This window comes from Microcaecilia unicolor, chromosome 7 (genome assembly GCF_901765095.1).
Source record: "Microcaecilia unicolor chromosome 7, aMicUni1.1, whole genome shotgun sequence".
Taxonomy (NCBI): domain Eukaryota; kingdom Metazoa; phylum Chordata; class Amphibia; order Gymnophiona; family Siphonopidae; genus Microcaecilia; species Microcaecilia unicolor.
Genome location: NC_044037.1, coordinates 10,333,808 through 10,352,042, shown reverse-complemented (window position 1 = coordinate 10,352,042; position 18,235 = coordinate 10,333,808). Strand labels below are relative to the sequence as shown.

The 18,235-nt window shown below is 44.8% G+C and overlaps 1 protein-coding gene across 10 annotated transcripts in view; it reads right to left on the bottom strand.

Moving 5' to 3' along the window:
* The window catches only part of VSIG4 (V-set and immunoglobulin domain containing 4), a 69,271-nt gene that overhangs the window by 43,084 nt on the left and 7,952 nt on the right, over positions 1–18,235 (bottom strand). For all 10 annotated transcript variants that reach the window (XM_030210406.1, XM_030210403.1, XM_030210405.1 and 7 more), the window contains exon 2: positions 8,204–8,551. In XM_030210406.1, the coding sequence (XP_030066266.1) occupies positions 8,204–8,551 (348 nt within the window). The remainder of the gene's footprint in view (positions 1–8,203; positions 8,552–18,235) is intronic.

The following is an 18,235-nucleotide window of genomic DNA, read 5'->3' as shown; positions in this document are numbered from 1 at the left end:
CTTGTACAAAAGTATGAGCTCATGAAAGGGGGGCTGCCACTTGCCTGACATTTTCTTGGCAGACTATTAGCAAGGTGGTTTGTCATTGCCTTCTCCTGTCATCATAAGCCGCCCCCCCCCCCCCCTGGATTAAGGCCGGGTACTCATTTATTGGCCAAAAGTGGATGAAAGGATGGCTGTCTTGGTCAGAGGCCAGCCACCTAACAGAAGTTCCAGTGAAGGATTTGAACTCAGGTCATAAGCGCAGCAGGCAGGCAATCATGATTGCATCAAGAGGCTTCTGGTAATAAGGGCTAATGGACTTGTCCTCCACAAACAGTAGAACAAAACCGTGGCCCTATAGATAAACATGGCTTCCTGGGTAAAAGCCAACCCAGATTTAGCGTAGAAAAGCCATTCCTTACTAATCTCATAGAGTTCAATGAACGTGTGAACAAGAGGTGAACTGGCGACTATAACGTATTTGAATTTTCAGATGATGTTTGATAAAGCCCATCACGGAAGACTCCTCAGGAAGTTAAACGGTCATGAGATAGTAGGTGATGTCTTACTGTGGACTGGTAACTAGTTAACATATAGGGCTAAATGGTCACTTTTCCCAATGGGAATAGGCAAATAGTGGATTGCCTCAGGGATCTTTGCTGTTTAAGTTATTCTTTACCAGTCTGCAAAAAGGAACAAAGAGTGAATTGATCAAATTCGCAGATGACACAAAAATATTCAAAGTATTTAAAACTTGAGCAGGCCGTGAGGAACGATACAGTCCAACCTTGCCAGTCTGGAGACATGGACGTCTAAATGGGAAATAAAATTTAGGGTGCAATTCAAAAAGGAGCTGAATAGCTTTAGGTGACAGGAAGGAGCAGAAATGGTGGCGTTGTAGTCATTAATGCGTATTAATTGGCCACTTACACAGACAAATGAACTCTTACAGAAAACCACCTAGCAGGAAAGGATACACCACGATGAGATGGTATGTACTTTGCCAATGGGTGTGGGCATAGGCGGAGTTTGCACATAGTGTGGGAGGAGCACATGAGTGTGTATGTAAATTACAGAACTCTAACATCTAACATCTAGGCGTAGGCATTTAGTCCAGCTATGTAGTCATGTTTTCAGCCATGTAATGCCAATCTCTCTTTAAAACAGGTTCCATCACTAACGCCTCTGGTGGGCACCTGTTAGAGAGTTACCCTCTTTGGGAGAAAATCTATAACTGAGCGTCTCCATTTCGCTGTCCTGAGGCCGTGGTAGGAGCTTATTCTACACAGGAGTCTCAGAGCCCAGGATATAAGTGTAATCCAGGATCAGCATATATGCAACCTATAGGTGCACACAGCTATGCCACAAAGAACTGGTGTGAGTGACTAGATGCAGCAAGAATGCGGACAACGTACAGTATTCTGTAAGCTACCCATGTAAGTGGGAGTCAGGCCTATCCTCTGCCCATGCTCCTCCCCTTTGAAAACACCCACTATGGAGTGGAGGTCCCATGGTTCACGTAAACAATCGAAGCTGGCACAGGAGCAGGAAGTGACCTGATGTGCAGCTCTTGCCACAGGAGCTCAGCGGGGAAGGGGAAGAGAGAGTCAGCGGAGCTGTTGCGCCTGCCTGTTGTTGAAAATAAAATGGTGCCAGAGGAAGGGTGAGTGCCATGAGGGATTGGGGCAGAGGAAAGGGCTGAATGTGCCATGTGGGTGGGAGCAGCAAGGTGAAGGTGTGTTACTGGTGTGTGGGCAATCAAACCTGCTCATGTGCCATAGGGGATGGTGGGGGTGGTTGGGGGTGGGGGGGGGGGAGTGATACAATGATAGCTGGGAAGGGGAGGAGAAAGAATGAGAGGTTGGAGTATTGCATACGGGAGAAGACTATAGGGGCAGAGAGAAGTACGGGTCTTGTTGGGATTTAGAAGGAGGGAGAACTGCAGTTGGAAAACACAACATATACACTTTGCAGAATTTTAAAATAGTCTGTGCAGAATTTTCAAACAATTTGCACAGAATTTTAAAAAAAATTGCACAGAATTCTCCCAGAAATAATATTCGAAGCACCCTGTTTATAGAATTGGCCTCTTTATGTGGACCAATGTAAAGTGTTGCACACAGAAAAGAGCAATCCTAGTTCTTTTCTCCCAGATTTTGGAATCAATGTGGAGAACATATTGAGTAAAGTGATCTGGTAGCTGTATTAGTCCACTTTTAAAGGTAATAAATAGAAATAAAACAGAGAAAACAAAATAAGATGATACCTTTTTTTATTGGACTAACTTAATAGATTTTTTGATTAACTTTCGAAGGTAGCCCTTCTTCTTCAGATCAGAATTAAGCAAATGTTGGCAAACATCAGTATAAATAAGTGAAACACAATGGCGTTTTGATGACAGCCTCACAGGAAGAAAGGCAGACGAAAATTTTAAGTCCACAATAGCAAAGTGATGGACATGGGGGGGGGGGGGGGGGGGGAATAACCTAACTACGAGTACAAAAACTGGCCTATAAAATAATGAGTGGAGTTGAACGGGTAGATGTGAAGCGTCTGTTCACGCTTTCCAAAAATACTAGGACTAGGGGGCATGCGATGAAGCTACAATGTAGTAAATTTAAAACGAATCGGAGAAAAGTTTTCTTCACTCAACGTGTAATTAAACTCTGGAATTCGTTGCCAGAGAATGTGGTAAAGGCAGTTAGCTTAGCGGGGTTTAAAAAAGGTTTGGACGCCTTCTTAAAGGAAAAGTCCATAGACCATTATTAAATGGACTTGGGGAAAATCCACTATTTCTAGGATAAGCAGTATAGAATGCTTTGTACTTTTTTGGGATCTTGCCGGGTATTTGTGACCTGGATTGGCCACTGTTGGAAATAGGATGCTGGGCTTGATGGACCTTTGGTCTGTCCCAGTATGGCAACACTTATGTACTTATGTACTTATGATTCTGAATGGAATCTTGCTACTCTTTGGGGTTCTACATGGAATATTGTTACACTTTGAAATTCTGCATGGAATCTTGTTGTTCTTTAGAATTCTAGAATCTTGCTACTCTTTGGGGTTCTACATGGAATGTTGCTACTATTTAGGATTCTGGAATATTGCTATTCTTTGGGTTCTACATGGAATGTTGCTACTATTTGAGTTTCTGCCAGGTATTTGTGACCTGGATTGGCCACTGTTGGAAACAGGATGCTGGGCTTGATGGACCTTTGGTCTTTCCCAATATGGCAATACTTATGTACTTATGGCCTCTGAGTCAGGAGTCACCACCCAAGAAAAAGATCTTGAAGTTATTGTGAACAGTATGTTGAAATTTTCAGCCCAGTATGCCGTGGCTGTTTAAAAAAAAAAAAAAAAAAAAAGCAAATAGGTTAGGGATGATTAGAAACGGGATGGAGAACAAAATTGAAAATATCATCAAGCCTCTGTACAGGTCCATGGTATGTCCACACCTTCAGTACTGTGTACAGTTCTGCTCACCTCACCTCCAAAAAGGGATATAGTGGAAATATAACAGAGAAGATGATAAAGGGGTTAGAACGCCTCCCTTCTGAAGAAAAGCTAAAAAGATTAGGTCTGCTTAGAAAAAAGGGAACCGAAAGCAAATATGAGAGAAGTTTATAAAATCCTGAGTTGGGAGGAACAATTAAATAGGGAAGGGCTGTTTAACCTTTTAAACACAAAAGCAAGGGCACTCCATGAAATGACCAACATATTGAAAACAAATCATAGAAAGTTTCTCTCACACAGAACTTAATTCATCGGTGGAATCTGTTGCTGGGGCATGTGGTGAAGGTGGCTAATATAGCAGGGTTGGGAAGAGGTGTACACAAGTTCCTGGAGGAAAAGTACATTCTCTATCTCTGTTAATGGCTCTCACATCATCCCTGTCTCCTCGGCTCGTAACCTTGGAGTCATACTTTGATTCCTCTCTCTCCTTCTCTGCGCATATTCAACAGATCGCCAAAACCTGTCGTTTCTTTATCTACAACATTAGCAAAATTCGCCCCTTCCTTTCTGAATACACTGCCAAAACCCTTATCCACACACCCTTGTCACCTCTCGCTTGGACTATTGCAATTTACTTCTCACTGGTCTTCCGCTCAGCCATCTCTCTCCTCTCCAGTCTGTCCAAAATTCTGCAGCACGGCTTATTTTCCGCCAAAATCGTTATACCCACACTAGCCCACTCCTCAAGTCACTTCACTGGCTCCCTGTCCGTTCAAACTTCTCTTACTGACCTTTAAATGCACCCATTCTGCAGCCCCCCATTACCTCTCCACTCTCATCTCTCCCTACATTCCTCCCCGTGACCTCCGCTCGCTGGACAAATCTCTCTTGTTGTCCCCCTTCTCCTCCACGGCTAACTCCAGGCTTCGTTCCTTTTCTCTCACGGCACCTTGTGACTGGAATAAACTTCCTGAGCCTGTACGTCTAGCTCCATCTCTACCTGTTTTCAAATCTATGCTGATAACCCACCTTTTCACCACTGCTTTTGGCTCGTAGCCACTACTCACTTGCCCTCCCCTTGTTCCTTCTCACCCAGTACTTCCCTTGCCCTTAATTGTCTTGTCTGTCTGTATTATTTTAGATTGTAAGCTCTATCGAGCAGGGACTGTCTTTCTGTGCCAGGTGTTCAGCGCTGCGTGCGTCTGGTAGCGCTATACAAATGCTAATAATAATAAATTATTAGCCAGGGAGACTTGGTAGAGCCATTGCTCATCCCTAGAAATGAGTTCTGAGAAATAAATCTGTTTTTTAAATTGGGATTTGCTAGGTATTTGCAACCGGGACTGGCTGCTATTGAAGTTAGGATGCTGGGCTTGAAGGACCTTGGTCTGACTCAGCGGGGCTTTTCTTGTGTGCTTATAAAGAAAGCATTTATTCACTCAGGCCTCATGATCAAAAGCAAACTCTGGCGCTAGAGGCTGTTAACGCCATACTAGCGCCAGAGTTTGCAGCCGACCCATGATCAGAGCCCTCGAGCGCCTGAAACAGCGCACTCGAGGGCTCTCAGCGCAAGTAGCATGCAAATGCATGCTAAACAGGGCTTCTAGCGCAATTAGCTTGCAAATGCATGCTAATTGGCGCTTAACGCATTCATCCCCAATGATCAGCGACCAGCGCGCCAAAGATTGGGTCGCTGGCCGCAGCAAAATCAACGCCAGCTCTGAGCTGGCGTTAGATTTTGCGGATCATTGGGGAGTTGCATGCTGGCAGGCCCCCCTTCCCCCCCAAGGCAAACGCGAACGGGGGCTGGAGGTCCGGTGGGTCACCAGCCCCCGAAACCCCCAGAAATCGTTGATCCATCAACGGGGGGGTGGGAGCTGGAGGTCCGGTGGGTCTCCAGCCCCCAAAACCCCCAGAAATCATTGCTCCCCCCAGCGTTCACCTTAAATTCCCTGGTGGTCCGTGGTGTCGTGACACCCCCCTGGCCCCCTCCCGGCCCCCTCCCAGCCCCCCTACCTTGTGTTGGAGGAGGGACGCAGCATGCCTGCCTCCCTCCTCTTCCAGTCAGTCGAAGCCCAAAATGGCGGCGCCCAGCACCGCCCACTGCATCCTGGGGGTTTTGGGGGCTGGAGACCCACCGGACCTCCAGCCCCCACCCCCGTCGCTGGGTGGGAGGGTGGGAGAGGGTTTGGCCGGCGACGGCCACGATGTTTTCTGGGGGTTTGGGGGGGGGGCTCGTTGTTCGGGCCTCGGGGCAGGCTGTTTGACAGGTTTGGGCTTTTGACAGCCCAGACCTGTCAAACAAGTGCGGGAGGATTGTGCTGAGCGCGTGCTCGGCACAATTCTCCCGCACTTTAAACATGATAATCAAAGATAATAGCGCTGCTTAGATTTGCATGCATTATCTTTGATCATCGATGCAGAAAAGCCCTGCGCTGTCCCGGCGCTATTTGGAACAGCGCAGGGCTTTTGATCATCTGGGCCTCAATGCACAATTAAGCTCTGGAATTTGTTTGCCAGAGGATGTGCTCAGGGTATTCAGCATAACTGAGTTTAAAAGTGGTTCAGCCAAGCTCCTGGAGAAAAAGTCCATCAACAATTATTACTCAGGTAGACCTGGGGAATGCCGTGGTTTATCCCTGAGAGAGAGAGAGACTGAGATTAAGGTGCTCATTTTCAAAAGCACATAGACTTACAAAGTTATATAGGAACCTAAGGGCTCATTTTCAAAAGAGAAAAACGTCTAAAAAGTGTTATAAAATAAAAGTAAGCGCTATGTTTTCTGCATGTCTACTTTCTTGCACATATATCCTAGACAGTTTAGTGCGTATTGTTCTATGTGCTCTGATTAATTATAAAATTACCCCCTTAATGGAATACGTGCCATGCTATTACAGTATATCCATAGGCTGGTTATATATCTCGCATATCTGCTGTGCTGCTGTCATGCAGTTCAATAGCCAGTGGATAGCAGGGGCTAAACGAATAAGTGGACTCAGATTACCAGCAAACAATTAATTGACATGGTATTCACAGTATAAATTATAGGCCCAACACTACAGTTTGTAATGGTCATCAAACAACTCTTCCGTTCTTGTTTTCCTTTATTTTAGTTACATTTGTACCCCACACTTTCCCACTCATGGCAGGCTCAATGTGGCTTACATGGGGCAATGGAGGGTTAAGTGACTTGCCCAGAGTCACAAGGAGCTGCCTGTGCCTGCAGTGGGAATCGAACTCAGTTCCCCAGGACCAAAGTCCACCACCCTAACCACTAGGCCACTCCTCCACTGTTGCTACTATTTCAGATTCTACATGGAATGTTGCTATTCCACTAGCAACATTCCATGTAGAAGTCAGCCCTTGCAGATCACCAATGTGGCCGCGCAGGCTTCTGCTTCTGTGAGTCTGACGTCACAGAAACAGAAGCCTGCGCAGCCTTCTATATGGAATGTTGCTATTCCACTAGCAACATTCCATGTAGAATCTCCAATAGTATCTATTTTATTTTGTTACATTTGTACCCTGCGCTTTCCCACTCATGGCAGGCTCAATGTGGCTTACATGGGGCAATGGAGGGTTAAGTGACTTGCCCAGAGTCACAAGGAGCTGCCTGTGCCTGAAGTGGGAATCAAACTCAGTTCCTCAGGACCAAAGTCCACCACCCTAACCACTAGGCCACTCCTCCACTGTTGCTACTATTTGAGATTCTACATGGAATGTTGCTAGTCCACATTTGTACCCTGCGCTTTCCCACTCATGGCAGGACGTCAGACTCACAGAAACAGAAGCCTGCGCAGCCTTCTACATGGAATGTTGCTAGTGGAATAGCAACATTCCATGTTGAATCTCCAATAGTAGCAACATTCCATGTAGAATCTCCAATAGTAGCAACATTCCATGTAGAAGTCGGCCCTTGCAGATCACCAATGTGTCCGCGCAGGCTTCTGCTTCTGTGAGTCTGACGTCCTGCACGTATGTGCAGGACGTCAGACTCACAGAAACAGAAGCCTGCGCAGCCTTCTACATGGAATGTTGCTAGTGGAATAGCAACATTCCATGTAGAATCTCCAATAGTAGCAACATTCCTTGTAGAATCTCCAATAGTATCTATTTTATTTTGGTTACATTTGTACCCTGCACTTTCCCACTCATGGCAGGCTCAATGCGGCTTACATGGGGCAATGGAGGGTTAAGTGACTTGCCCAGAGTCACAAGGAGCTGCCTGTGCCTGAAGTGGGAATCGAACTCAGTTCCTCAGTTCCCCAGGACCAAAGTCCACCACCCTATGTCCTTCATTCATCACCACCTCCTAGCCATACAGTAGAGCAAATGCTACACTGTCATTGAATACCCGGGTCATTCTCTGCCTGCAGCGGTCAGAACCTCTGTAATCGCTGACTCCCAGGGGCTCAGTATCAGCCATATAATTTCACCAAATTTGAAGAAAATGCAGTCACCACTGACTGACTGTGTATGAATGGGTTCAAGCTTAAAAGTCTGACATGGAAGATCCGGATTTCGGCTCATATCCTGACTTTGGTCACCCAAGTAGACTGTAAACTAGAACCTGCCGTACGGCATGGGGCATGCAGGCAGAAATGATCACTGGACATCTACAAAGGTCTGATCTCTAACAGAATTAAAGCTCTGTCTAAACTCATCCTAACGTTCTCAAACCAGAAGATGTGAGTTGCTGCTTTGATTCACTTTCACATGTCTTACCCATGCAGATTGAGAAAATGGTAACGATAGATGTACTGACCTCTAATGATGTTTAATTTAATTGTGGCATCCTTCTGAATGCTGTCACTGGTGTCTGTTGACCTCCATATCACCTCACAATTGTACTGGCCTTTGTCATCCATTTGCAGTTTGCTGATGTTGAGTGAGACGTCACCTGGATGGGCTCTCACAAGGCTCAGCCTTCTTCTGTACTTAATCAAGGGGATCATCTCACTACGGCCTTCCACTCGTAGGATCGTTTTTCCACCAAAAGACCAAATAACTTCCTCTTCTACATAACCAGGCGAGGGCACGTAGACACATGGAAGGATGACGGAATCTCGCCATTTACCGATAACCTCTTCCGTAATAAACAAATTAGGTTCAGCTGCAAGAGAGTAAGAAATTAGGGTTAGGCTAGAGTCTGTTTTTATGCGTTCCAGATTATGAAGTGTTGGAAAGTATTATATAAGAAGCAGTGGCGTACTTAGGGTAGGTGCATCGTGGCGTATGCACCCCCTCTCAGACCCCCCCCCCCCTCCACCCTTTAAAATCCTCTCGGCATCTTCACCCGGCAGCGGCACTCATAGGCTGCCTGTGGCCTGCTCCTGGACTTCCTCTATGAACTGTCCCGCTGCCAGATGAAGACACTGGGAGCATTTAAAGGGGGTGGGGGTGGGAGTGGTGGGAGTGGTGGGAGGGGGAGATGCATCCCCTGTAAAATGTTCCTGGCTACACTACTGATAAGAAGGGATCAATGTCCTCCATACATTTATCTGTAAGTACAACAATGTACCAAAAAGAACATAGGGATAGATATTTAAAAGGATTTAACTGGGTCAGAAGGCTCCTACCCAGTTAAATCCCACTGGCCAGCTCTGCTACTGATATTCAGTGGCACTTAACTGGACAGACTGCCATGACACTGTCCAGTTAGTGTTGGAGTGGTCTGGGGGCAAAGCAGAGGTTGAGCCAGGATTTACCCAGTTAGTAGTGATTTTTAGTTCAATAAACAGCTAAATGCCTGGATACAGTTTGGATTGCAAGAAAGCTGCCCTAACTTTTTCTGGACAGTGATCTGGGCATGGATCTGAATATCACCTGACACCCAGATAACTTCTAGCAGCTCCTGAAAACTAGGATATTCAACGCTGGTGCTCGGGTTAGGCCTGGCATTGAATATCCATGTCATGTTTAGCCTGAAGCGGTCAGCGCCTTTGCGATTGCCATGGGCTCAATACAATTTATTTATTTATTTAAAAACCTATATGTTTAGCCTTATTGACCTCTTGCCCAGGAATTCCGTGAAGTCCTCCCGCACCTATTTGACTCTCCACTTTCCTAACTGCAAGAACTTGAGATATAAGCTGCTCTTTGCCTCGTCGTTCAGCTACACTTGCCCCCGCTTCTGGAACGCTCTACCATCACCGTTAAAAGAGACAGCCGAACAAAGCCTATTCAAGAAATCTCTAAAGACTTACCTGTGTAATCGTTCTTACTCCACTCCTGCTTGATCCCCTGCATTCCCTCTTTCCTCTCCCCTGTTGACCCCCCTCTCTTCCCCTCCTCTACTCTCTACTGCATCTTGCATGTGACTTATTGTATTTTACTCTCCCTTCAGCGTTGTAAGCCACATAGAGCCTGCCTTGGTGGGATTATGTGGGATATAAATGTTCACAATAAATAAATAAACAAATATTCCGCACAATCCAAAGTTCTAGGTAGATCACACATCATACATTCATAATATAAAAATCACATAAAACATACAAAAATAAAACTTTAAAAAATATATTTAAAAAAATAGCCCATAAAAGTCAGTAACTGAAGTACCAAACACAGACTTGCATGTCGTTGAGTCAATCAGCCACCCTCTCATATACCTGTACAAAGAGGCCAAATAATTTCACCAGATTTGGCAGGAAAAATGAACATGTAAATATCTTAGATTTTGCTCATACCTTTTTCAGTAGTAGCCCAAAATGAGTTATATTCAGGTGTGTTTTCTTGTCCCTGGAGGGCTCACAATCTAATTTTGTACCTGAGGCAATAGAGGGTTAAATGACTTGTCCAAGATCACAAGGAGCAGCAGTGGCCACCTCTGGATGTCAAGGCTGGTGCTCTAACCACTAGGCCACTCCTCCACCCCCTGATGAATCTAAAGACTACTAGAAACACCAATCCAGTATTTTCGGAGAATTAAGCCTCCAATTAATTCTTGCTGCTTTCTACAGGAGACAGTTACAGACTGAAGAATGTTGACTGATGCTCTTTCCCAAAAGTCTCTCCCCCTTATCCTTTCAGCAGTTTGGCAAAGAGCAGCACAGGAAGACAGAAACAGGGGAAAGTAACATATGAAGGAGTTTAAAAAAGGTTTGGACGGCTTCCTAAAGGAGAATTATTAAATGGACTTCGGAAAATCCACTATTTCTGGGATAAGCAGTATAAAATGTTTTGTACTTTTTTGGGATCTTGCCAGGTATTTGTGACCTGGATTGGCCACTGTTGGAAACAGGATGCTGGGCTTGATGGACCTTTGGTCTTTCCCAGTATAGCAATACTTTTGTACTTATGTACTTAGGATAGCTGTGCTGTAACTCCATTTTGGCGTGCATTGGGCACGCATAGATGCTTACGCGGCTTAGTAAAAGTGGTCAGATTTAGGATCCTAACTTTGGAGCCTAAGAGGCACATTTTAGACAGAAGGTACACGTCGGAACTGAGAGGTCTAGGTTGAGATTGTCTCAACTTCCACTAAGTATTTTGGAACAGGATCTGCCAACATAGAACCTGTTCTAAAACCCATCCTGGAAGCAGTTTCTATGTACTGGTTACCTTTTGTAGGAACGTCCATTTTACAAGTATCAAAGTCTGAAATATCAATGAAGTGAACGTGGCAACATAAAACACGATAAAACAACAAGAAAAAGGGGACATGACCACTGAAGTTCCAACTCTGGGGTATTTATGAACAAGTCAAAAACGTATAATGAACACCCGAAATATGACTCGACGCAGTCCTGCATTTCGGCACAAAAAGCACCTGCTTCAGGAGTCTTAGGGATGAATCGGTGCATCAACTTCTATAGATGTCAGGGTACAGCAAAATATTCCATAATTACCATCATGGCACGCAGGACAACGTTGAGCCATATTTAAGGTGTCCGTTGAATGGTTTTAACTTGTTTATAAATACCCCAGAGTTGGAAGTTCAGTGGTCACTTCCCCTTTTTCTTGTTGTTTGTTCTGCTTTTTGTTTTTTCCCTTTTTTAACATAAAACGTGATGTCAGCCATTTCAGAAACCTACACATCTGTTTCACCAGGCTATCAAAGTGCCCAATAACATTTCACAGTATCACATTTGCGGGGACAAAAAAAAAACCCTGTGTGGGCGAATTAAAAATTAAGGTCAGAAAGTTTTTTTAAAATATATTCCTCATATGTGGTATTAGGTTAATGCTCTTTACAACTGTCGAACATAACTTATGCACTGGTTTATTTAGTCATTTATGTATTTATTTGCTTTGTGTGTTCATATACATTTAGTGATATACATACCTATATTTGTCTATTTATTTTACATATATTTCTGATATTTTTATTTAATTATATATCTATATAATTATTAAGAATTTATCATTCAATCATACATTCTTTATACATATATTTACCTTCGTACTTTTTTATTTTAAATTATATTTTAATATTATTTTTTAAATCATTTATGTATTATTGTACAAGTTTTTTTTTTATTTATAAATGTATATTTGCTTTTAGACTCCTGAAGCAGGCTTTGTGGCCGAAACACAGCGTTGTGTCAAATCTTTTATCAATACATTTTTTCAACTTAAGATTGTCTCTCTTGTCTCTGGAACCCGTGGTCCATCACCCACTTTTTCCTGCTGCCTTAATAACAACTAAGTCACAGAAAGGTGCCCCAAATGACCACTGAAGGGATTAAGGCATGACCCCCCCCCCCTTACTCCCCAAGTGATCACTGACCCCCCTTCCCACCCCTAAAGGTGTAAAAGAAACAGTACATACCAGCCTCTATGACAGCCTCAGATGTTATAGACAGTCCTGTTAGAGTAACAAGCAGGTCCCTGAAGTAACCTAGTGGTTAGTGCAGTGTAGTGTAGAGAAAGGGGCTCAGGGCCATATCCCACTCTAACTGTACACTTGTGGTGGAAATTGTGGGCCCTCCAAAACCCACCTACAACCTACTGTACCAACATATAGGTGACACCTGCAGCCACAAGGGCTATTGTAGTGGTGTACAGTTGGATACAGAAGGTTTTTCGTTGGTTTTGGAGGGCTCCACATACAATATAAGGGGGTAGCAGTGAGATGTATACCTGAGACCTTTTATGTGACTGCAGTGCCTCTTTGGGTGCCCCACTGCTTTGCTGAGAAAAGTTGCATTGGCTCCCAATCAAAGAACGGATCATCTTCAAAATCTGCACCTTAGTCCACAAAATCATATACGGCATAGTCCCAGAATACATGACAGACATCATACACTTACCAATAAGAAACAAAGTCAGATCATCAAGATCTTACCTAAACCTACACTACCCAAATTGCAAAGGACTGAAATACAAAACAACTTACGCAGCCGGCTTCTCCTACATAAGCGCTCAACTATGGAATGGGCTCCCAAAAGCTGTGAAAACAATCCACGACCACTTGAACTTCAGGAAATCACTAAAAACCAACCTCTTCAGGAGTCCAAGATGGCCGCTGACTAAGGCAGACGTGTTCCACTGCTCCTCCGATTTTCAGCTTGAAAATTACCTCAATATGCCGAAACGGAGGGGGAAAGCTGCTGCTGCCGCATCCCAACAGCTGAAACCTCCCGCTTCAGCTTTGATTGAAACATATTTGCGGAGGGCACAGGGTTCGAATTTGGCGTCGGTGAGCGGTTCGCTGGATCGCTGCGGGAGTGGAGACCCAGCATTGATCCCTGAACTGGAAGTTTCCTTGAGCCCCGACGCAAGGGCTCCTCCTCCCCAGCTGGCAAGAAGCAGTTCCCCACTAGCAGCGTCAGACGCCCTTAATGCGGAAATGCTACGGGATAGTCTAGGACGGGAAGCACTACCAACGATGGTGGAGGAACGAGGAGAACTTACAACTCTCTCCCAGGGAGCTACGGCTGGAATGGAGGAGATATTAAAAACATTGGAAGGTGAGAAACGTATTTCACAAGAGCCAGTTGAGAATACTGATATTGCAAAGACTTTTCAGAAGCCAAAGGAAGTTACTTTGGATAACATATGGCAACTAATTGCTGAAATGGGAAAGACTTTGTGCCCTCAAATGCAAAAAGTGACTAAAGAGGTAGCATTATTAGATGGGAAGGTTAAAGAAATAGATACAGAAGTGAAATTACTTAAAACAGATTTGGCTAAACAAGAAAAAGATTTCTTACAAACACAAACATTACAATCTACAATGCTTAAAGATTTGATTAACTTGAGGAGAAAATCAGAAATGTTGGAAAATGGTTTAAGAAATAATAATTTACGCTTTATTAACTTCCCAAAACAACCATTTGTTTCCCCGAGAGAAATGCTGAAGGCTTATTTTAAAGAAATTCTTGGGATAGAAGAGAAAGACTTTCCACCTTTTGCACAGGTTTTTTATATTCCTGTGAAAGGACTAGATAGCCAACAAAGAAATAATATTCTACAAGATCAATCACTTGATGTATCTGCTTTATTGGAAATGCCTGACATAGATCAAACTACAGCTACCACCTTAATAGCGACAGTAGTGTTACCCTCAGATAAGGTCTGGATTTTTAAGAAATTTTTTCAGAGGCAAGAAAAAGTTTTTCGTGGGTTACAAACATGTATTTTTCCGGACCTATCGAGGGAAACTCAAAAAAGACGACAAAAGTTTTAGCAAATGAAAAAAGATGTTTTGCAATTAGGTGCAACGTTCTATCTCAAATTTCCTTGTAAATGTTTAATCACATATCAAGCTGTGAAATATGTGTATTTTCACCCTGACCAATTGTCCTTATTTTTAACAACAAAAAGAGTGCCTGTTTAAGAATGACTGAACTTGAAACACGTCTGTACTTTAATTGAGATCATTAGAAATTTTCTTTTCTTTTCTTTTATATAGTATTTCTCCATATATTCGGATATTGGACTCCCTTAGTGGACTGTAACATGAATATAATGGTGGTTTAATTTAATTTTGAGAACTGAATTGGTTTCAGGATTTAATTGTATAGTGAACTTTTCTTTGCAAGTGATATGCTTGTTTAATTATTGTAATAATGAGAAATAAACAAATTAAAAAAAAAAAAAAAAACCTCTTCAAAAAGGCCTACCCCAACGACCCCATGTAACCCTCTTCACCTACCAACACAGCATGACTATGATCGCACTGGACAACACGCAATCTTCATCCATTTCGACCCTCCACTTATATTTGATACAATCACTATACAACTTTGTATTTGTTATCCACCGACTGGGCAAACGCCTTTGACGGTATTATGTAAGCCACATTGAGCCTGCAAATAGGTGAGAAAATGTGGGGTACAAATGCAACAAATAAATAAATAAATAAATAAAACTGTGTGGCCAGTCTACTAAGAATGTTGGCTCTCTATCGGGCTCTTTTTTGAAAGAGAAGGACGCCCATCTTTCGACACAAATCGGAAGACGGACATCCTTCTCACAGAAACGTCCAAATCGATATAATTGAAAGCCGATTTCAGACATCCCCAACTGCACTCCGTCGCAGGGACAGCCAAAGTTCAAGGGGGCGTATTGGAGGCATTCGAAGGCGGGACTTGGGCGTGCCTAACACTTGGACGTCCTTGACCCACAATCGAAAAAAAGGACGTCTCTGATGAGCACTTGGACGTTTTCACCCGGACCTGTTTTTATTATGACTAAGGCGCAAAAAGGTGCCCTAAATGACCAGATGACCACCGGAGAGAATCGGGGATGACTTCCCGTTACTCCCCCAGTGTTCACTAACCCCCTCCCACCCTCAAAAAAACATCTGTAAAAATATTTTGTGCCAGCCTCTATGCCAGCCTCAGATGTCATACTCAGCTCCATGACAGCAGTACGCAGGTCCCTGGAGCAGTTTTAGTAGGTGAGTGCACTTCAGACAGGCGAACCCAGCCCCATCACCCCCTACCTGTTATGTCTGTGGAGGAAACAGCGAGCTCTCCAAAACCCACCACAAACCCACTGTACCCACATCTAGGTGCCCCCTTCACCCGTAAGGGCTATGGTAGTGGTGCCCAGTTGGGGGTAGTGGGTTTTGGTTTTTTGGGGGGGGCTCAGCACACAAGGTAAGGGAACTATGTTCCTGGGAACAATTTATGAAGTCCACTGCAGTGCCCCCTAGGGTGCCCAGTTGGTGTCCTGACATGTCAGGGGGACCAATGCACTACAAATGCTGACTCCTCTCACGATCAAATGTTTTACATTTGGTCGTTTCTGAGATGGATGTCCTTGGTCTTGAAAATCGTCGAAAATCAGAAACGTCCATGTCTAGGGATGACCAAATCTAGGGACGACCAAATTTAAGGATGTATTTCTAGCTAGTTTTAAAAGAACAGATAATTATTGATCCCCAACTTTGCCCCCCTGCCAACGACCCTCTCGACCCCTCCTCCCACCGCCGCCTACCTTTCAGCCCCTGCCAGCTGAGGTCCTCTTCTTCCGGCGCAAGGCTTCGTTCTGTTTCTGTGAGTCTGAGGACCTCGGCTGGCGGGGGTTGGGGTCCCCTCACCAGCAAAGGTAGGCGATGGGCGATGGCGGGGGGGGGGGGGGGGCTCGAGAAGGTTGTCAGCAGGGGGGGTCCAGGACCAAATCTACGGGGGCCCAGGCCCCCGTGGCCCCTCGTAGCTACGCCACTGCTACCACAGCAGTGCTTCTATGCTTCTCATTATGTATTGACACTGGTTATACAATGTATCTTTATATAGGGGCCCATTCATTAATTTTTTTTTTATTTTTGTTACATTTGTACCCCACGCTTTCCCACTCATGGCAGGCTCTATGCGGCTTACATATTGTATACAGGTACTTATTTGTATCTGGGCCAATGGAGGGTTAAGTGACTTGTCCAGAGTCACAAGGAGCTGCCTGTGCCAGGAATCAAACTCAGTTCCTCAGTTCCCCAGGACCAAAGTCCACCACCCTAACCACTAGGCCACTCCTCCGCTCATGGCCATGACAGGCACTTTCACGTGTGTACTGTGCACCAGAAAGCACTGCTGTAGAATGTGCTGAGGCATCCCACGATAGTGTGCTAATCAAGCAGCACGTGTCAAAGTACCCATGTGGCACACCTACTCTCCACCCATAAACACACCTCCCAAACTAAAGGATAAAACCTAGCACAGGATTAACATGCGGTGATTGGCACACTGCCTAGTAAATGAGTGGCGGTAAGGTCTCTCGCGCTAATGACCACATGCTAATTGGGAAATTAATGCATGGCCATTATGGGGAAAAAAGACAAATGCGGCCATTTTATTGCCATGCTAAAAGTGGCCTCAGCATAGTAGCTGTTATGATTCTGTGTGAACTCTGCTACTCTGACAGGGGAATGCTTGGAACTGTTCCTGATTGTCCCACCTGGGCTGAGCTACGTCAGTCTGAGCTACTTAAGCTTCCCCTTCTTGACAACTCTTGTTTTGGCGTATTCTTTTTCTGCGCTCTGTCTGAGCTATTGCTCTGTGTTATAGTGGAGTTTAGTTACTCCTACTTTGCTTCAGCCTTCTGAGTCTATCTTTGTCTGCCGGGTGCTTACAGCCTGTGTCTAATAACCCTTTTCTCTGCTACTACTACTACTTAACATTTCTAGAGCGCTACTAGGGTTACGCAGCGCTGTACAGATCAACAAAGAAGGACGGTCCCTGCTCAGAGGAGCTTACAATCTAAAGGACGAAATGTCAAGTTGATGCAGTCTAGATTTCTTGAGTAGAGGTGTGGTGGTTAGGTGCCGAAGGCGACATTGAAGAGGTGGGCTTTGAGCAAGGATTTGAAGATGGATAGGGAGGGGGCTTGGCGTATGGGCTCAGGGAGTTTGTTCCACGCATGGGGTGAGGCGAGGCAGAAAGGGCGGGGCCTGGAGTTGTCGGTGGTGGAGAAGGGTACTGAAAGGAGGGATTTGTCTTGAGAGCGGAGGTTACGGGTAGGAACGTAAGGGGAGATGAAGGTAGAGAGGTAAGGAGGGGCTGTGGATCGAGTGCATTTGTAGGTTAGTAGGAGAAGCTTGAACTGTATACGGTACCTGATCGGAAGCCAGTGAAGTGACTTGAGGAGAGGAGTGATGTTAGTATATCTGTCCAGGCGGAAGATAAGACGTGCAGCAGAGTTCTGAATGGACTGAAGGGGGGATAGATGGCTGAGTGGAAGGCCAGTGAGGAGTAGGTTGCAGTAGTCAAGGCGAGAGGTAATGAGAGAGTGTGGATGAGAGTTCGGGTGGTGTGCTCAGAGAGGAAAGGGCAAATTTTGCTAATGTTATAGAGGAAGAAGCGACAGGTCTTGGCTATCTGCTGGATATGGGCAGAGAAGGAGAGGGAGGAGTCGAAGATGACACCTGGGATTCGCTCTCTCTCTAGGGCTCTGGGCTATCTGGTGAGTTTCTGCCTAGTCCTGTCTCTGTTGTTCCTTTGGCTTCCCTGCTCTTGGAATTACCCTTTTCTCCTGTGTTTGTTTTTGGTCTGGTGTGTCCTTCCCTTGTAGCCCTTTGTTTATCTCTGTGGGGGTTGTTTGTTTGTTCTTTCCCTGTGCTTAGTTAATCCTCTACTGCCTTGGGCAGTTGTGAGTCCTCAGCCTGGTTAACCCTTTGTCAGCAGTATTTCTCTTCCCTGTGCTTACATTAATCCCTGACTGCAGTGTACTGCCTCGGGCAGCTGTGAGTCCTCAGCCTGGTTAACCCTTTTTGCCTGCAGTGTTCCTCCCTTTGGCAGCAGTGTGTTCAGAGCAGTCTTTTCCCTTGTGTTCTGTTTTAGTTCTGTTTACTGTCCCAGTGTCTGTTTACTGTTTAGTGTCAGATCCTGCACTCTAGTTTTGATGCCTTGCCTTC